The sequence below is a fragment of the Rhinopithecus roxellana genome, chromosome 16, assembly GCF_007565055.1.
Source record: "Rhinopithecus roxellana isolate Shanxi Qingling chromosome 16, ASM756505v1, whole genome shotgun sequence".
NCBI lineage: Eukaryota > Metazoa > Chordata > Mammalia > Primates > Cercopithecidae > Rhinopithecus > Rhinopithecus roxellana.
Window position 1 is genome coordinate 15,048,964 of NC_044564.1, and position 17,809 is coordinate 15,066,772.

The window sequence follows — 17,809 nt, forward strand, 5'->3', positions numbered from 1 at the left end:
CTGTTGGCTACTGCGAATAATGCTGCAGTGAACACGGATGTACAAGTATTTGTTCGAGTCCCGTTTTTCAACTGCTTTGGGCATTCTACCCGTGTAGAACTGCTGGGTCATATGCTAGAAGTACTATATTTAGCTTTTTGAGAAACCACCAAACTATAGTAGCTGCACAATTCTGCATTCTCACCAGCAATGTATGAGGGTTCTAATTTCTCCATATTCTTGCTAACACTGGTTATTTTTATTTTTCACTTTTTAAATGATAGCCATCCTAGTGGATGTGAAGTGGTATCTTAACTAATTGTGGTTTTGATTTTCATTTCCCTCATTAGTTTAATGCTACTTGATCACCTTTTCATGTAATTACTGGTCATTTATTTTGCTTGCCCCCATCACTGCCAACAGCTCCTTCTCCAGCCAGTACATTTTCTCAGTCTTTGGTAAGGCCTCTCTACTACCTGCTCAAACCCAGACCTAGCATCTGCCCCTAGCAGCAGCTGTGCCACAGTGCTCACACCTATGATGGGCTCCACTCTCTGGAAATCAGTTCAGCAAGGCTTTCTGCCACTCTTCAATAGTCCCATTATGACAGATTTTCCAAAGATGATCACAGCATTACTTCTAGTCCCATATGCTCTTCTAGAGCAAGAGGTGGCCTCTGTATCTCCTCTTGAACCTGGATGGGAATTTGTGAGTGCCTTGATGAAGAGGATGCAACCTAAGTGATGTTCTGTGACTTCTGAGGATAGGTCATAAAAGGTTACACAGCTTCAGCATGGCTCTTCCTCTTTCTTGGAATGTTCATCCTTGGAACCTAGCCACCATGTTGTGAGGGAGCCCAGGCTACACAGGCCAAATGTAGGTGTTCAGCTAACAGCTCCAGTTAAGGTCTGAGCCAACAGCCAAGCCAGCCACTGACAGAGTGAGCCTTCAGATGACTCCCGCCTCAAGTCTTCCCTTCTTCCAGCTGAGACCACAGATACTGTGAAGACAAGCCATCCCCACTAAGTACATCCGAAGTTATGACCCACAGAATCCAAGACTATAATAAATAAGTAGCTGTTGCAGGCTACTAGGTTTTGAGGCAATTTGTTATACAGTAGTAAATAATTCCAATACTGCCAGAGTAAGTGTGATTTCTATATTATCTGATTTTTTCTTGGTGTTATTATGGCAGTGAAGGTTTTCTATATCCTTTTACATCCTAGCCAGAATCTGTCCAGCATCTTTAGAGTTTTCTGAGGATACTTCTGCTACCTGAAAGGTCATTCATTTCCACAATGCCTATCATGTGCTAGACACAGTCTTTAAGCATTGGAGATGCAGCAATAAATAAGAACAATAAGGCCCCTGCCATCATAGAAAAAAACCTTGATTTCAATCTTTGGCCCTTCCAACTGCAAACATAATCTCTGTGGAGGAGGAATATGGAGTTTATCACAGTGATGTTTTCTATTTCTTTGGTTCAACGTTGTGCTTGTCAGTTATACATGTAGCTGAATTTCCTAGCTGGATAATATTCTACTACGGGACCAGATATGGTGTCTCACGCCTGTTATCTCATCAGCACTTTGGGAGGTCCAGGTGGGAGGATCACTTGGGCCAGGAGTTCCAGACCAGCCTAGGCAACATGGTGAGACCCCTTCTCTACAACAAATTGAAAAAATTAGCCGCGCGCGGTGGCTCACGCCTGTAATCCCAGCACTTTGGGAGGCCGAGGTGGGCGGATCACGAGGTCAGGAGATCGAGACCATCCTGGCTAACATGGTGAAACCCCGTCTCTACTAAAAATGCAAAAAATTAGCCGGGCGTGGGGCGCCTGTAGTCCCAGCTAGTCGGGAGGCTGAGGCAGGAGAATGGCGTGTACCCAGGAGGCGGAGCTTGCAGTGAGCCGAGAGCGCGCCACTGCACTCCAGCCTGGGCGACTGAGCGAGACTCCATCTCAAAAAAAAAAAAAAAAAAAAAAAGAAAAAGAAAAAATTAGTTGGGCGTGGTGGTGTATCTGTGGACCTAGTTATTCTGGAGACTGAAATAGGAAGACTGCTTGAGCCCAGGAGATCAAGGCTGCAATTACCTGTGACTGTGCCACTGCACTCCACCCTGGGTGACAGAGTGAGATCCTGTCTCAAAAAAAAAGAAGAGGGCTGGGTATAGTGTCTCATGTCTGTAATCTCAGCACTTTGGGAGGCTGAGGCAGGCAGACTGCTTAAGCCCAGGAGTTCAAGACCAGCCTTGGCAACATGTGAAACCCCGTCTCTACAAAAAAATAGAAAAAATTAGCCAGGCAGTGTGTGTACCTGTAGTCTCAGGTACTTGGGTAGCTAAGGCAGGAGAACCACTTGAGCCTGGGAGGCGAGGGTTGCAGTGAATAGAGAGATCACATCATTGCACTCCAGCCTTGATGACAGGAGTAAAACCCTGTCTCAAAAAAAATAAAAAAAGAAAAAAAAATTTTATTGTGGAATAATATAAATTTACCTACCCATATGAATGTTGATAAACATTTGGGTTGCTTCTAGTTGTAAGCTATTATAACAATGTTGCTGTGAATATACTTGTATCCTGATACATACCTGCACAACTTTCTTTAAAGAACAAATTTAGGCTGGGCATGGTGGCTCACGCCTGTAATCCCAGCACTTTGGGAAGTCCAGGTGGGCAGACCATCTGAGGTCAGGAGTTCAAGGTCAGCCTGATCAACATGGCGAAACCCCATCTCTACCAAAAATAAAAAAATTAGCTGGGCGTGGTGGTGGGTGCCTGTAATCCCAGTTACTTAGGAGGCTGAGGCAAGAGAATTGCTTGAATTTGGCAGGCAGAGGTTGCAGTGAGCCAAGACCATGCCACTGCACTCCGGCCTAGGCAATAGAGTAAGACTCTGTCTCAAAACAAAAACAAAAACAAAAAAACAAACATAGGCCAGTTACAGGAGCAGTACATTTTATTTAATTTCTCTGTGGCATTTGGCTGTATAAATATACCACAATTTATTTATCCATTCTTTAGCTCATAAGCATTTGGACTGTTTCCTGTGTTTAGCTATTAAGAATATTCTGCTGTGAACATTCTTACCCATATCTTTTGGTGAACAAAGGCACTCATTTCTGTTGGTTACATATTAAGGGTAGATTTGCTGGGCCAAGAGGGATTTTGTATATAGTTTTGATACTGCCAAATGGTTTTCCAAAGTGGTTAATATGAATTTACACTCTCACTAGCAATATATGAGTTCCCAGTTGCTCTTCTTCCTCACCAATACTTGGTACTGTCAGCCTTTTAATTTAATTTGGGTATAGTTGTCTTTTTGAACTATAGGAAATCTTTACATATTCTGAATATAATTACACTGTTGGTTACATAGGCTACAATTTTCCTATTTAATGGCTTGTTTTACCCTAAAATTAAGAAGGCCATAATTTTAGTGAGGTCAAATTTTCCTTCTTTCCAAATAATATCTCTTAGAATTTCTTTTGTTTTCTGAGATGGAGTCTCGCTCTGTCGTCCAGGCTGGAGTCAGGTCTGCTAGATGTAAATTCTTTCAGGACTGGCTTATCGGAAAAAAAAGTCTTGATTTCTACTCATTCTTTAGATATTTTTTGGTGGATTTAGAAATGCTAGGTGGTCCGTTCTGGCTTTCATGGTCATTGCTGAAAAGTCTGCTGTCCGTCTGCCTATGGCTTCCTAGAAAGATAATCTGTCTTTTCTCCAGTTGCTGTTAATGTTTTATCTTTGGTGTTCTGCAGTATCACTAGGACAGGTCTCAGAATCAGTTTCCTTTTATGCATTCTCGTTTGGCACTTGCTGGGCTTCTGAATCTGCGGGTTATTATTATCAAATAGTTTCGGAAGTTTCTTTCTCTCTTCTCCTTCTGGAATTCTGATTCAATGTATGTTGCATTTTCTCCCACAGGATTTTTTCTCTTCCGTGTCTTTCGTTTTGCTTTCTGTGATGCATTCCAGATACCTCACCTTAACCTACCTTCTAGTTAGGTCAGCAAACTACAGCTCGGGGGCCAAATCCAGCCCTTGGCTTGGTCAGCAAACTACAGCTCAGGGGCCAAATCCAGCTCACTGCCTGTTTTTGTAAACAAAGCTTTACTGAACACAATCAAGCTCATTCGTTTACATATTGTCTACTACAGCTGCTTTTGCACTACAATGGCAGCATTGAGTGCTTCTGACAGAGGCTACCCATAGCCCTCAAAGCTGGAAACATTGACTACCACATTCTGTTCTAGTGTGCCACTACTCCTTTCAGAAGGTCTCATCTGCTCCAAATATAGCCACTGAGTTTAAACGTGAGTTTAATCATTACATTTTCTTAGAAATTCTATTTGGTTCTTCTTCAAATCTGCTATGACACTTCCTATGATTTTCTATTCCTTACTGGTATTTTCAAGTTTGTCTTTGATTTCTTCTAAACTCTGTAAGCCCCAGCTGCTTGATAGTTTAGGTAGTCTGTGCAAAGGTAATGTCTGATGCTTATTCTGGCTCTTGCTCATAGTTCCTGGTTTCCTTGTGTGTCTCATTTAGGGACAGAAATCACTTGTAAGAGTAATTCGAAGGCTAGGTAAAGTTCCTCTCCTTCAGGGTGGGCCTGCGCTGCCTCTGCCAGACACCTGGAGGCAGCATCACCCTGGAACCATTATCAGTCTAGTCATAGGCTGAGACCTGTCAACATGGAGTCCCAGCTGATTGTGGGAGGGTCTCTTTTAGACTCCACACTTTGTGCATATCTTAGTTGGTGATTTTTGTCCCGTCACCTTAGGGGGTTATTAAATAGAAAATTCACATTTTCTCAGATTAGTAAATGCTGTGAGGGCACAACTGACTTGTGGGCTCCACTTTACTTCTCTAGGTTCCCATTTTCCTTTTGGCTTGGTAAAATACCTTGTTAGTTTATTGGTGCTTTTAAAAATGGGGTTTTTATGTTTTATCTAGCATTTTTTAGCAGTTCTCAGTAGGGAACATGGTTCCCCTGAATGACTTAGTCCTCTACTACCAGAAAATGGAAATCAGAAGTTCTACTTCTCTCTTAAGAAAGATCACAGACTAGGGCAGAGCCTATCTTCAAAGGAAAACAGAGATGATAAAGAAAATTTCTTTCTGAACATGTATAAGAAACATATATTATGCCTACCACTTTATTAACTCCTTGACTAATACAAATTCTACCTTCAGAAAGTCACAATCCTTTCTGATAAATCAGGGTATCTTTCTTCATAAGGGTTCCTTAGGAGGTTACTATGATCTAAAATGATCTCAATGTAGCTGGTGTCTGATGTAACAGTTAATTTAACCTCTCTGGGCCTTCAGTGTGCTCATCTCTTAAATGGCGATAATAATCTCACCTATCTTATGGAGGTGCTGCGATGCTTACATGAATTAATTTGTATAAAAGACTTAAAATTATGCCTGGCACATAGATAACTGCTAGCTATATAACATCAAATAGCTCAGTTCACCAAAAGGAGTCTCCGGGCTACATATAGCTTAGCAGAGGGGACATATATGTTGCCAAACCTTCTTCCTCTTTTTTCTTTTTAAACAACCACTTAAAAATATAAAAACTGGCCAGGCACAGTGGCTCACGCCTGTAATCCCAGCACTTTGGGAGGCCATGGTGGGCGGATCACCCTGAGCTCAGGAGTTAAGAGACCAGACCAGCCTGGGCAATATGGGAAAACCCTGTCTCAACTAAAAATACAAAAAGAAAAAAAAAAAATAGCTGGGTGTGGTGGCACAAGCCTGTAGTCCCAGCTACTTGGGAGACTGAGGTGGGAGGATGACTTGAGCCTGGGAGGTGGAGGCTGCAGTCAGCCAAGACTGCACCATTGTCCTCCAGCCTGGGCAACAGAGTTAGACCCTGCCTCCAAAAAAAAAAAAAAATAGATACACACACACACACGCATACATATAGACATACACACACACACAAACACTATTCTTAAAGAAGTTAAACAATGAACCCCAAAAAAGCCAAATGGTATATTTAGCCTTCAGACTGTAGTTTGTCAACCCTTGGCCTAACATGCAGGGGACTGATAGAAATCATGCGATGTGGCCAGGCGTGTCAGTTCACGCCTGTAATCCCCTTGCAGGAGGATCGCTTGAGGCTAGGAGTTTGAGACCAGCCTGGCCAACACAGTGAGACTGTGTCTCTACAAAAATAAAAAATTAGCTGGGTGTTATGGCACATGCACATAATCCTAGCTACTGGGGATGCTGAGGCAGGAGGATTGCTTGAGCCCAGGAGTCTATGGCTAGAGTGAGCTGTGACTGTGCCACTGTACTACAGCCTGGGCAACAGAGCAAGATCCTGTATCTGAAGAAAAAAGGAATCAGGCAATGTGCTTTCAAAATACTTTCCCAGAAGACTGTGGAAGGAGGATCAAAATTCTAGTGGTCCTCCTTAATCAGAGGCTGAGACTCCTGCATCTCCAAGGCAGTTGAAGGGAGCATAGTTTAAGAACCACACATGGCTATTGGCTGGATTTAGATATACAACATGAACTGATTATTTAACAGTGAAGAAAACTGAATGGGTATGATACATGTTGACATGAATGAAGACAAGTGCATATTTACCTGGCCAAAGACTGTTCCACCAGTACTGGCTGCTTGACCAAACACAGAACCAGTATTACTAGACCCAAAACCTGTAAAATACAAAGAAAACAAAAATTCAATTTGGATTGGATGAGTCTTTTAAAACATTAATTTTTTTTTTTTTTTTGAGGCAGAGTCTCGCTCTGTTGCCAGGCCGGAGTGCAACGGTGCGATCTTGGCTCGCTGCAACCTCTGCATCCCGGGTTCAAGCGATTCTTCTGCCTCAGCCTCCTGAGTAGCTGGGACTACAAGTGTGTGCCACCATGCCCAGCTAATTTTTGCATTTTTAGTAGAGACGGGGTTTCTCCATGTTGGCCAGGATGGTCTTGATCGCTTGTCCTCATCATCTACCCGTAGCCTTGGCCTCCCAAAGTGCTGGGATTACAGGTGTGAGCCACCACACCCAGCCTAAGTTTGTTTCTTTTTAAATGACATTCAGGTGTGCTAAGATAGCCCATAATAAATCAACTTATGAATAAAATGTTTCCCCATCTAGTCTGGAGAAAATTCTGAGCAAATACTTTAAAGACCCTTTTTCATTGCTAACATTTTAAAGTAGTGTAAGTTCAAAGCCCTGGGGAATGAATCCTCTCCTACCAAACTCCAAGTGGATGGGGGCTAAGAAAAGCTTATGCTCAGACTTTCAGTGACCAGAAATTCTTTCTCTTTTTTTTGAGACGGAGTCTTGCTCTGTCGCCCAGGCTGGAGTGCAGTGGCCGGATCTCAGCTCACTGCAAGCTCCGCCTCCCGGGTTCACGCTATTCTCCTGCCTCAGCCTCCGGAGTAGCTGGGACTACAGGCGCCCACCACCTCGCCCAGCTAGTTTTTTTTGTATTTTTTAGTAGAGACGGGGTTTCACCGTGTTAGCCAGGATGGTCTCGATCTCCTGACCTCGTGATCCGCCCGTCTCGGCCTCCCAAAGTGCTGGGATTACAGGCTTGAGCCACCGCGCCCGGCCCCCAGAAATTCTTTCTAATGACTGACTTAATATTATGAATATTTCTACTCCTCGGTTTCTTCTGAATCTCAAATACCACATTCTTTCAGAGTAGCTTATCTTTCTTCCAGATGGCATAACATGGTTGAAGTGCTGAGCTGAACAGGGCCTGGGAAGATGAGGCAAAACTATTCAACAAAAGAGCTCCAGACAAGGAGCGAGAAGGCAGGAGTTTTATTCTCATTTCTTTTGGAGACAGAGTCTCGCTCTATTGCCCAGGCTGGAGTGCGGTGGCGTGATCTCGGTTCACTGCAACCTCCACCTCCCAGGTTCAAGCGATTCTCCTGCCTCAGCCTCCCAAGTAGCTGGGACTATAGGCGCCTGCCACCACGCCCAGCTAATTTTGTATTTTTAGTAGAGAAGGGGCTTCTCCATGTTGGTCAGGCTGGTCTCAAACTCCTGACCTCAAGTGATCCCCCTGCCTCGGCCTTCCAAAGTACTGGGATTACAGGCGTGAGCCACCATGCCTGGCCTCTTTCCTTATTTCTGTCACTGATTGGGTAGGTGAGCTTGGACAAGACTCAATTCCTCAACTAGGGCTGAAGCAGACAGCTCAGATACCTTTCCACACAGATACTAAATGAAAGAAGATTCCTCCTTGGGTTCTGAATTTGTTGAAATAGTATGGCCACGCCTGTGCATGAGGTCTTCTCAAGTTCTGACTGCAGAGCAAATGCCGCAGTAGTGATACAGACTGTGTTACACGTCCTTCTCTCTTTTAAGACTCATAGGGCCTTCTCCTTGCCCATTTTTTGGACGAAGTCAGCACATTTCCCATCATTCAGTGGCCCTCCGGCCTCTTCACAGGGCATTGGGTGGGTCTCAAAACTGTGTCTGTCTTTTCAACACCATGTCCTTATAGCTGAATTTAGGAGGAGTGTAACAAACATTTGTTGAAGAAAGGAAAATGTTTCCTTTCTAATAAATTATGAGCCATTTTCAAGTTATCATCGAATAATGAATTAGCAGTTACTAGTAATCTTGCCCACAACGAAATCATTGATCCTTGCTTTTCTCCTAGAGTCTACTGCTGAAGAATTACCTTTCACAAGATAACTATCAGAAAGCAAATCTCAGGACAGATTTTCAAATTGCCTTGCTTATTGATAACTTTTAGAAGTAAAAGCAGCTGCTAAAACGGAAAATGCAATAGTGAAGAATTAGGTTTCACTGTCAAAAACAATAAACTGTAGTTTTTACAAAAAGTCACAACATTGAAAATAGAAAAAAACCCAAATTAAATGTCAGTGACTGCGATTACAGCAAGAAAGATGGTGTTGGAGGGGACAGAAAACACTGGCAGGGTGGTGGACTATGATGACACTTGGATTCTCCTGCTGGTTCCACCGGCACTATCCTATCTGACATTAGAGCAGTCTCCTTGAGGCTTGACAGCTTTGGGTATAATGATCTCTAAAGTGCCTTCCAAATTTGAAATTTCCTATTTATTGGTCATTAAATTACTTGCCAGGACCTCAGCTAAAGATGCTTGTTTTTCCCCCATGAAACTGGCACTCCGGTAGCTTGCAGAGTGGAAAATTTGCTAAGAAGCAAAACTGGAGCTGCATTAAGCTGTAATGGATCCAGCCAATTAGGCCAAACAAGTTCTGGAGACCACATGTGCTCCAAACTGTCTTCTTTTTTTTTTTTTTTTTTTTTTTTTTTTTTTTTTTTTTTGAGACGGAGTCTCGCGCTGTCGCCCAGGCTGGAGTGCAGTGGCCGGATCTCAGCTCACTGCAAGCTCCGCCTCTCGGGTTTACACCATTCTCCTGCCTCAGCCTCCCAAGTAGCTGGGACTACAGGCGCCCGCCAACTCGCCCGGCTAGTTTTTTGTATTTTTTAGTAGAGACGGGGTTTCGCCGTGTTAGCTAGGTTGGTCTCGATCTCCTGACCTCGCGATCCACCCGTCTCGGCCTCCCAAAGTGCTGGGATTACAGGCTTGAGCCACCGCGCCCGGCCCAAACTGTCTTCTTTAACCTACAGATTATTTTTGGGTTTCAAGTCTCTCCTTTCTTTTAATTACAAAAGTAATAGGGGTCTGTTGCTAATGTTTCAAACAGTAGAGAGGGAAACAAAGTAAAAAGCTTCCACAAATTCTTACCTGAAGCTTGACAAAAGCTGAACCCAGAGGATGCCGCTGTTGTGGTGGCAGCTGAGGTACCACCAAATACAGAGCCTCCCTGTCCAAAGCCAGGACTCTGCCCAAAAGCAGGAGGGTTGCTTTGGCCAAACAGCCCCCCTCCTGTGTTGGCAGAAGACTGTCCAAATGAGAAGGAACTGGAGCTACTGGTACTTGAGGCGGCACCAAAGACACTTCCACTGGTGGATGTGGGGGTGGAGGAAGCAGGCTGACCGAAGGCAGGCACGGAAGTGAACCCAGGCTGACTGAAGGAAAAGCCACTTGCAGCACTGCTCGCTGACTGCCCAAAGACTGAGGCCTGCCCAAAGGCTGTCTGTCCAAAGACCCCTGGGGCTGTGGTGCCAAAAGCTGGGCTGCTAAACCCTGAGCTGCTGACCTGTGGTGTGGCAGCTGCTGTGCTGGCTGTGCTACCAGTCTGCTGCCCAAACAGGCTTGGTGCAGTGCTGGCTGCCACCTGCCCAAACACGGGTGTGGCAGAGGGAGCAGTGGCTGTGCTGTTGGTGAGCTGGCTGAAAGCTGAGCTAGAACTGGCAGCAGGGGGCTGAGCAAAGACTGATGAGCCAGAAGTGACGGTACCAAATGCTGCTGCCTCTGCAGATGGGCTGGGAGCAACAATGGATGTGGTGCTGGGGGCTGTGGGGGCGCTTGATGTTTCGACGGCCACAGGGCCTGCACTTGAGATAGCGGCTGCTGTGACAGCAGTCTGCCCAGGGACAGAAAAGGAGGAAGCAGGTGGTACTGCCTCTGTCCTGACATCAGGGACCCCAGTGGTGGCTGGGGTAGCCTCTGCAGAGAGTGCTACAAGACCAGTACTAGATGCTGCAGTGCCAGAGTTGCTGACGGCAGGCTGGGCAAGAACAGGTTCTTTTTTAACAGAGTCAGGAGTTTGCGGAGGAGCCTGGGGAAGCTGGGCTGAGTGTTGTTCCTCTAGAAGTGAGGTTGCTGATGCTGAGACCTCACTGTCGCCTGGCTTCTCAGGCAAAGCTGATGAAGTGGCCTCTTCTGTGCTTCTGCCAGAGGACATAGGCAGGGAGGGAGCAGTTGCTGAACTCAGGAGGCTACCGAATGACAATGTGGGGAATGATGTTGGAAGGGGAGTGGCAGCTGTAGTTGGTGGTGGGGCAGATGGGGGCACTGTGCTATTGGTCTGTTGGCTTCCAAATGAAAAACTAGTCTTGCCACCACTTAGAGATGTCCCACCAAAACTGATGACTCCAGAGGATCCTGCAGTGGTGACTGGCAGACTGCCAAAAACGCCAGTTGAGGAAGTGCTGGTGGCTGCTGCTGGTGCTACTGTGGTGGTGGTTGCAGAGGAGGTCACAGGGGGTTCCGTGTGCTTCCCTAACACTGAGGGGGCAGTAAAATTAAACCCTGAGGGCACGCCTGACGTCTTGGTTGGCTGGGTACTAGTTAGGCTTGTGGATGAAGCCTTATTGGTTGGCTTTGTAGAATCATCTGCTTGGCCAACCCGCAGTCCTGAAAAACTTCCCAGAGTCTCTCCAGCCAAAGAACTTGGAAACAGAAGCTCTCCCAACTTGGACGGTGGGGTTTCCAGCTTACTAGAGGTGGTGGAAAGAGCAGTTCCAGAAGGTGCCACAGGTCTGCTGCTAGATGCGGCAGGTTCTCCTGGGGTGGTGTTTGATGCGGATGTGATTCCTGAGGGAGGTGAGCTTTCAGGAATGACCTCATAAGAAGGTTTGCTTCCCCCACCAAATGAGAATGCGTCCGGCTGGCTTGACTCTTTAGTGGAGGGTGTTGCCCCTAGCAAGAAAAAGAAATTAGAAAATGGGTTGGATTTAGCAAAGATGACCCATTCCATTTCCATTGATTGTGTTTCTAAGCCAAAGTTTCTCTCCTTCCTCTACAGAGTCAGCGTGCCTTGTTCTCACAGCAGCTTTCTCTAAGGAGGTGGAATGCATGCTTCTCCACACAAACATCAGCTCTGAGTTGTCTGAGGTGAAAAGGAAAAAATATCTTTTTATGACCATTAAATCACAACAAATACAAAATATCTAGAATATGTGAAATTAACATATTATCCCAAAGAGAAATAAAAAGGCCTCTTCCCTTAATTTACCCTAGCTGTGTGCTTTCCTTAACAACATCCTCGGCACAGCACTAGCCTGTGGACCTCCTGATAGACCAGGACTTGATTTGAAGTGGAAGTTCTTCCTTCATTTTTATGGGCAAATAAAGTGTCAGTCCATAGAAAATAATTTTTATGTACAATTAATGGCTACTTATTAGTGCTCTACTAAGTCAGCTATTTGACAGAGGCAGCACAGACTAGTGGTCAAGGACATGGGCTCTGGAGCTACGCACTCTGCCACTTGCTGGTTGTGTGAATCTGGAAAGGTTGCTTTACCTCTCTGAGCCTCAATTCCCCCATTTGGAAAATCCAGATCATTACAGTACCTACCCTCAGAGAGCTGTTACAAAGATCGCATGAAATATGGGTAAAGCACCCATAAGGCCTGGTCAAACAACAGTGGTTAATAAATAAAAGAGTAACGATGCCAGGCGTGGTGGCTCACACCTGTAATCCCAGCACTTTGGGAGGCCAAGGCAGGTGGATCACAAGGTCAGGAGTTCGAGACCAGCCTGATCAACATGGTGAAACCCTGTCTCTACTAAAAATACAAAAATTAGCCGGGTGTGGTGGTGGGCACCTGTAATCCCAGCTACTCGGGAGGCTGAGGCAGGAGAATAGCTGGAACCTGGGAGGTGGAGGTGGCAGTGAACTGCGATCGCGGCATTACACTCCAGCCTGGATGACAAGAGTGAAACTCCATCTCAAAATACATAAATAAAATAAAAGACTTAATTATAAATGGATAACTGAAAGGCATTTAACAAATAGATCTGGTTTATTTACAGGTCTTCAAATTCTTTTAAATGTTAAAAACATGCTATTGATGGAATTGTTTTTTTTTTTTTTTGGGATAGAGTTTCACTCTTGTTGCCCAGACTGGAGTGCAATGGCACAATCTTGGCTCACTGCAACCTCGCCTCTCTCAAGTGATTCTCCTGCCTCAGCCTCCTGAGTAGCTGGGATTATAGGTATGGGCCACCACGGCCAGCTAATTTTGTATTTTTAGTAGAGATGGAGTTTCTCCATGTTGGTCAGGCTGGTCTTGAACTCCTGACCTCAGGTGATCCGCTCGCCTCGGTCTCCCCAAATGTTGGGGTTACAGGCGTGAGCCACCGTGCCCAGCCTATTGACAGATTTTTAACAACATGCATGGGATCAGTGCATTTGCTGGTATGTTATCAAGGAAAAAAATGAGTTTGGTCTTTCATTTCTACAGTCTATGTATTACTATGTCTATCTTGCCCTACAGAATCACCCTATAAATTGATGAAATTTTAAATTACAGATAAAAAAATGGAGAAATTTTAATTCACATATTAGCATTTAAATGCTAAAGTGCAGACCTGATTTTCCAGAAGCAAATCCTTTCCTTGTCATTAATTATAAAATAGAAATCGTTCACATCAGTTTCTTAAACTAAGCATATTTCTAATGCACATTAGCAACACTGAACTTATTGCAGATACTGTAAGTAAGACTCAGGAACAAGTCAAATACTAACATCTGGGCAAAAATAACCTGTACTTGTTTAGAGAAAACACATGAGTAATGCTACTGAACACAGTCTGTACCTTGTGCAGCAGTGAAATTAGAAGACGGTGTTGGTGTGATTATCCCAAAATTAAAGCCAGTCCTAACAAGTAGAAAAAGAGAAATTAAAAAGGAACAAACCAAGCCACAATATTACCCTCTTAATATTCCATTTTATCATTCATTCATACAAACCGCCCTCAGGAATTTACAATCTAGAAGATAAACGACAACAGAGTCAAAGCACCTATCTTAGAAGCAGTAAGGCGACTCTATGATCTCTAAGCAGAGAGAAGCAGTTTGTGGGTGAGATACGATACGGATAGCAGTTGAGAGCCCGTTGGGGGATGGCTGGGCTTTCTGTAGCAGAAGTTTGTGTGGGGACTTCTCGCAAGATGAGCAAAGCTGCAGCACATGACAAATGTGCACGTGGGAATGGTGGCCGGAGCAGATGGTCTGTTAAGTGAGAGGACAGAAGGAAGGTCTGGCGAGACAAAAACACTTAGACTAGGAAGAGCCTCTCAGAACCCCTCCAAAACCAACAAGCATGTCAGAGAGTCCCACACTGCTAGGGAAAACAATGGATACAATGAAACAGAAGCCCTATCTCAGTCATTTTGACAGAACTGAGTTTTAGGGCTAGAAAAATCTGGTTCAAAAACTTTCTGACTCCTTTCACCATTTCCTCTCTCCTTCTGTACGTTTTCTTTACACTGTAAGTGAAGACACCATAGATAAGGAAGAACATCCCACGCCAGTGTGAATCAGAACAGATTATTCACTGTGATAAAATCGCAGGCCAGGCATGGTGGCTCACATCTGTAATCCCAGCATTTTGAGAGGCTGAGGCAGGTGAATCCTTTGAGCCCAGGAGTTTGAGACCAGCCTGGCCAACATGGTGAAACCCTGTTTCTCCAAAAAAAAAAAAAAAAAAAAAAGAACCCCAAAACCAAACAAAAACAACAAAACCCCCAAAAACTAAAACCCAAAAATTAAAAAACAAAAATCAGCCAGCTGTGGTCCCGGTAGTCCCAGTTATCAGGGCGGCCAATCAATCCTTGAGGTGGAGGTTGTAGTGAGCCACGATTGTGCCACCACACCTTTTTTTTTGGGGGGGGGGGGGACAGAATCTTGCTCTGTCACACACACACACACATACACACTTCAAATCGCAGATTTTAAACTAGCTTTAAAATGTAAGAGACCAAGCACATCAAATATACTAAATAATGTATTAACTTAGACACTTCTGCCCATCATATTAAAAATAAAACAAAACACAACATTTCTTTGTGAAGAAATTTTATCTAACAGTGTCAAGCCATTGATTCAATGACCCCACCTTTTCTGGGTTATTTTGAAAATGGGAAGAGGGCCAGGTGCAGCGGCTCATGCCTACAATCCCAGCACTTTGGGAGGCTGCGGCGGGTGGATCACTTGAGGCCAGGAGTTCAAGACCAGTCTGGCCAACATGAAAAAACCCCATCTCTACTAAAATACAAAAATTAGCTGGGCGCGGTGGTACACACCTGTAATCCCAGCTACTTGGGATTACTTGGGGCAAGAGAATCACTTGAACCCGGGAGGTGAAGACTGCAGTGAGCCAAGATCTCACCACTGTGCTCCAACTAGGGTGACGGAGTAAGACTCTGCCTCAAAATCAAAAAAAGAAAAAAAGAAAAAAAAAAAAAAGAAGGAAGAAGAATATCATTTCACGGAAGTAAAGACTGATTATTAGCCATCTGTAAAGGATGTAATAATTCTTGGCATTGACCTACTCTTTAAAATTTGCTTCAAATTACCTTTGGGAAATATAAAACATAATGATTTATAATAAAGAAAAAAATATACATATTACTTTCCCCCTCAAATAATATTCTAATACCCTCTTTTCTCCTTAGGCTGAAGGACACCCAATATATTAAAATCAGGAAAAAGAGACTGGTTAACATGACCCCAGTTACAAACGCATAAACTGAAGAACTTAAGAGACTTTTCTAATGGAACTGAATGCACAATGCTTCAGTGTCAAAAAATCATTTTGACACATTTTGATCTCAGTTCCACAGAGTCTAACCCCGTCACTGCAGGGAAGAGAATGCTTCAGCAGCTCACACAGGTTTCAACATGAGTGCTCGTAGCACAGAGAACAGGCACCTTAACAAAGGCTCATCTTGAGATGAGGTTTAGAAGATTCTTTCATTTTTTAAAAACAATTCAACTTTACAAGTTCAGCCATCATTGTTTTTTTAAAATTAGAAATGGAAACAGATTCCTCCACATCTGTATAAAACCTCAAATTTCAAATGCCTATTATCTATTATCTTTCATTACATTCTCTAAGAAGTTCAGTATGTGTGTGTGTATATATATATATATATATATATTTTTTTTTTTTTTTTTTGAGACGGAGTCTCGCTCTGTCACCCAGGCTGGAGTACAGTGGCGCGATCTCGGCTCACTGCAAGCTCCGCCTCCCGGGTTCACCATTCTTCTGCCTCAGCCTTCCCAGTAGCTGGGACTATAGCCCGGCTAATTTTTTGTATTTTTAGCAGAGATGGGGTTTCACCGTGTTAGCCAGGATGGTCTCCATCTGCTGACCTTGTGATCCTCCTGCCTCTGCCTCCCAAAGTGCTGAGATTACAGGCGTGAGTCACTGCGCTTTTTTTTTTTTTTTTTTTGAAGATGGGGTTTCACTCTGCTGTAACCTCGAACTCCTGGGCTCAAGGGATCCTCCCACCTCAGCCTCCCAAGTGGCTGGGACTATAGGAGTGAACCACCGCACTTGGTTAATTTTTCAATTTTTTTGTAGAGATGAGGTCTTGCATTTTGCCCAGGTCAGTCTCCAATTTCTGGCCTCAAGCAATTCCCCCACCTTGGCCTCCCAAAGCACTAGGATTATAGGCATGTGCCACCATGTTTGTCCAGAAAAGCCAATTTGAATGCCACATCTAGCCCCCAAAATGGTGTCAGAATGGAAACATCTCAGTGTGACAAACTAAATGAACTACAGAATTTAGCAGACTCACTACCCAAAGAAAATGAGGCTTAGGCTAAAAAACAAAACAGATACACAAATATGTAACAAATATGTATCAACTTGAATTGCAAAGGGAAAACTGATTTACATGAGAACATTAAGCTACTGCCACTATCATCAGATGTATTACTGCTGTGGTAAGAACTCTAGGTTCATACACATTTAATAAGTATATAAATATATCTACAATTGTAAGATTTGGGGAAGCTAATTGTTAGTAATCTGCCATAAAACTTAAGTTCATTACTGACCCTGATGAAGAAAATGAGAAAGGCTTGCTGAACTGCCCAGAAGCAGATGGAGTCGAAGTCACAGCTGTTTCTATCTTGGCTGTCCCTGAAATTATGGGGAAAAAAAAAAAAAAAGAATATTACAAAAAGACAGAAGCACTGTTCCAGGGTATAATTTCCTGTAGCTCAGCCTGTGTGGTGCTGCTTAGCACCGCATGTGCCTTCTGTGACACGCCAGTGGCCATGGGGAGTGAGCACGTTGCCTCACTTGTGCTTGAGGTCTCTGAAATTGCTCTGTGGCTCTGTCAATATTAATTCCAGTCTAAGGTGTGCCATCCTCTCATTTACAGAAAATATATCAAAATAATTCTAGTACAGTTTCAATATACAGTTTTAAAAGTACATTCTTATATATTTCAGTGGTAGGAGAAAATGCTTATAATGTGAGGCTAAGCCCCCTCTCCACAAAAGTAAATAAAACTACATATAATGTAGCCTTATAATTATTTGAAATTAATCTATGCTGAAGGACAAAAATCCAAAAGAGAAACAGGTTCATAAGCTAAATATTTGTGAGTAGTGACTTTAAGGCTGTTTACTTCTATATACATTTCTGCATTTTCCATAGATTTTGTTGGTATTTAGCAAATAATCGTGCTCTTTTTTAAAAATTACAGATGTAAGACATGATTGCTATAATATAGAAACATGCAAGAAGGTTAAAAGTGCAATCCATCATTCTACCCATGTGCAATTTCACTCTAACTACTTACTTAGAGTTTGGGGACAATCTTCAGTCTTTTCCCTACTGCTCTACTTTATTTATTTATTTATTTATTTATTTATTTATTTATTTATTTATTTATTTAGAGACAGAGTCTCGCTCTGTTTCCCAGGCTGGAGTGCAGTGGCGCAATCTTGGCTCACTGCAATCTCCGCCTCCCAGGTTCAAGCGATTCTCCTGCCTCAGCCTCCCAAGCAGCTGGAACTATAGGCACGCACCACCATGACCAGCTAATTTTTGTATTTTTTTTTTTTTAGTAGAGACAGGGTTTCATCATGTTGGCCAGGCTGGTCTCGAATTCCTGACCTCAGGTGATCCGCCCGCCTTGGCCTCCCAAAGTGCTAGGATTACAGGCATGAGCCAGCACGCCCAGCCTTGCTCCACTTTAAAA

General features: G+C 43.7%; 1 protein-coding gene across 6 annotated transcripts in view; it reads right to left on the reverse strand.

Moving 5' to 3' along the window:
* The window catches only part of NUP214 (nucleoporin 214), a 109,614-nt gene that overhangs the window by 26,353 nt on the left and 65,452 nt on the right, over positions 1 to 17,809 (reverse strand). For all 6 annotated transcript variants that reach the window (XM_030919319.1, XM_010360958.2, XM_030919318.1 and 3 more), the window contains exons 27-30: positions 16,656 to 16,740; positions 13,406 to 13,467; positions 9,704 to 11,503; positions 6,585 to 6,655 (exon numbers count right to left, since the gene is read on the reverse strand). In XM_030919319.1, the coding sequence (XP_030775179.1) occupies positions 6,585 to 6,655; positions 9,704 to 11,503; positions 13,406 to 13,467; positions 16,656 to 16,740 (2,018 nt within the window). The remainder of the gene's footprint in view (positions 1 to 6,584; positions 6,656 to 9,703; positions 11,504 to 13,405; positions 13,468 to 16,655; positions 16,741 to 17,809) is intronic.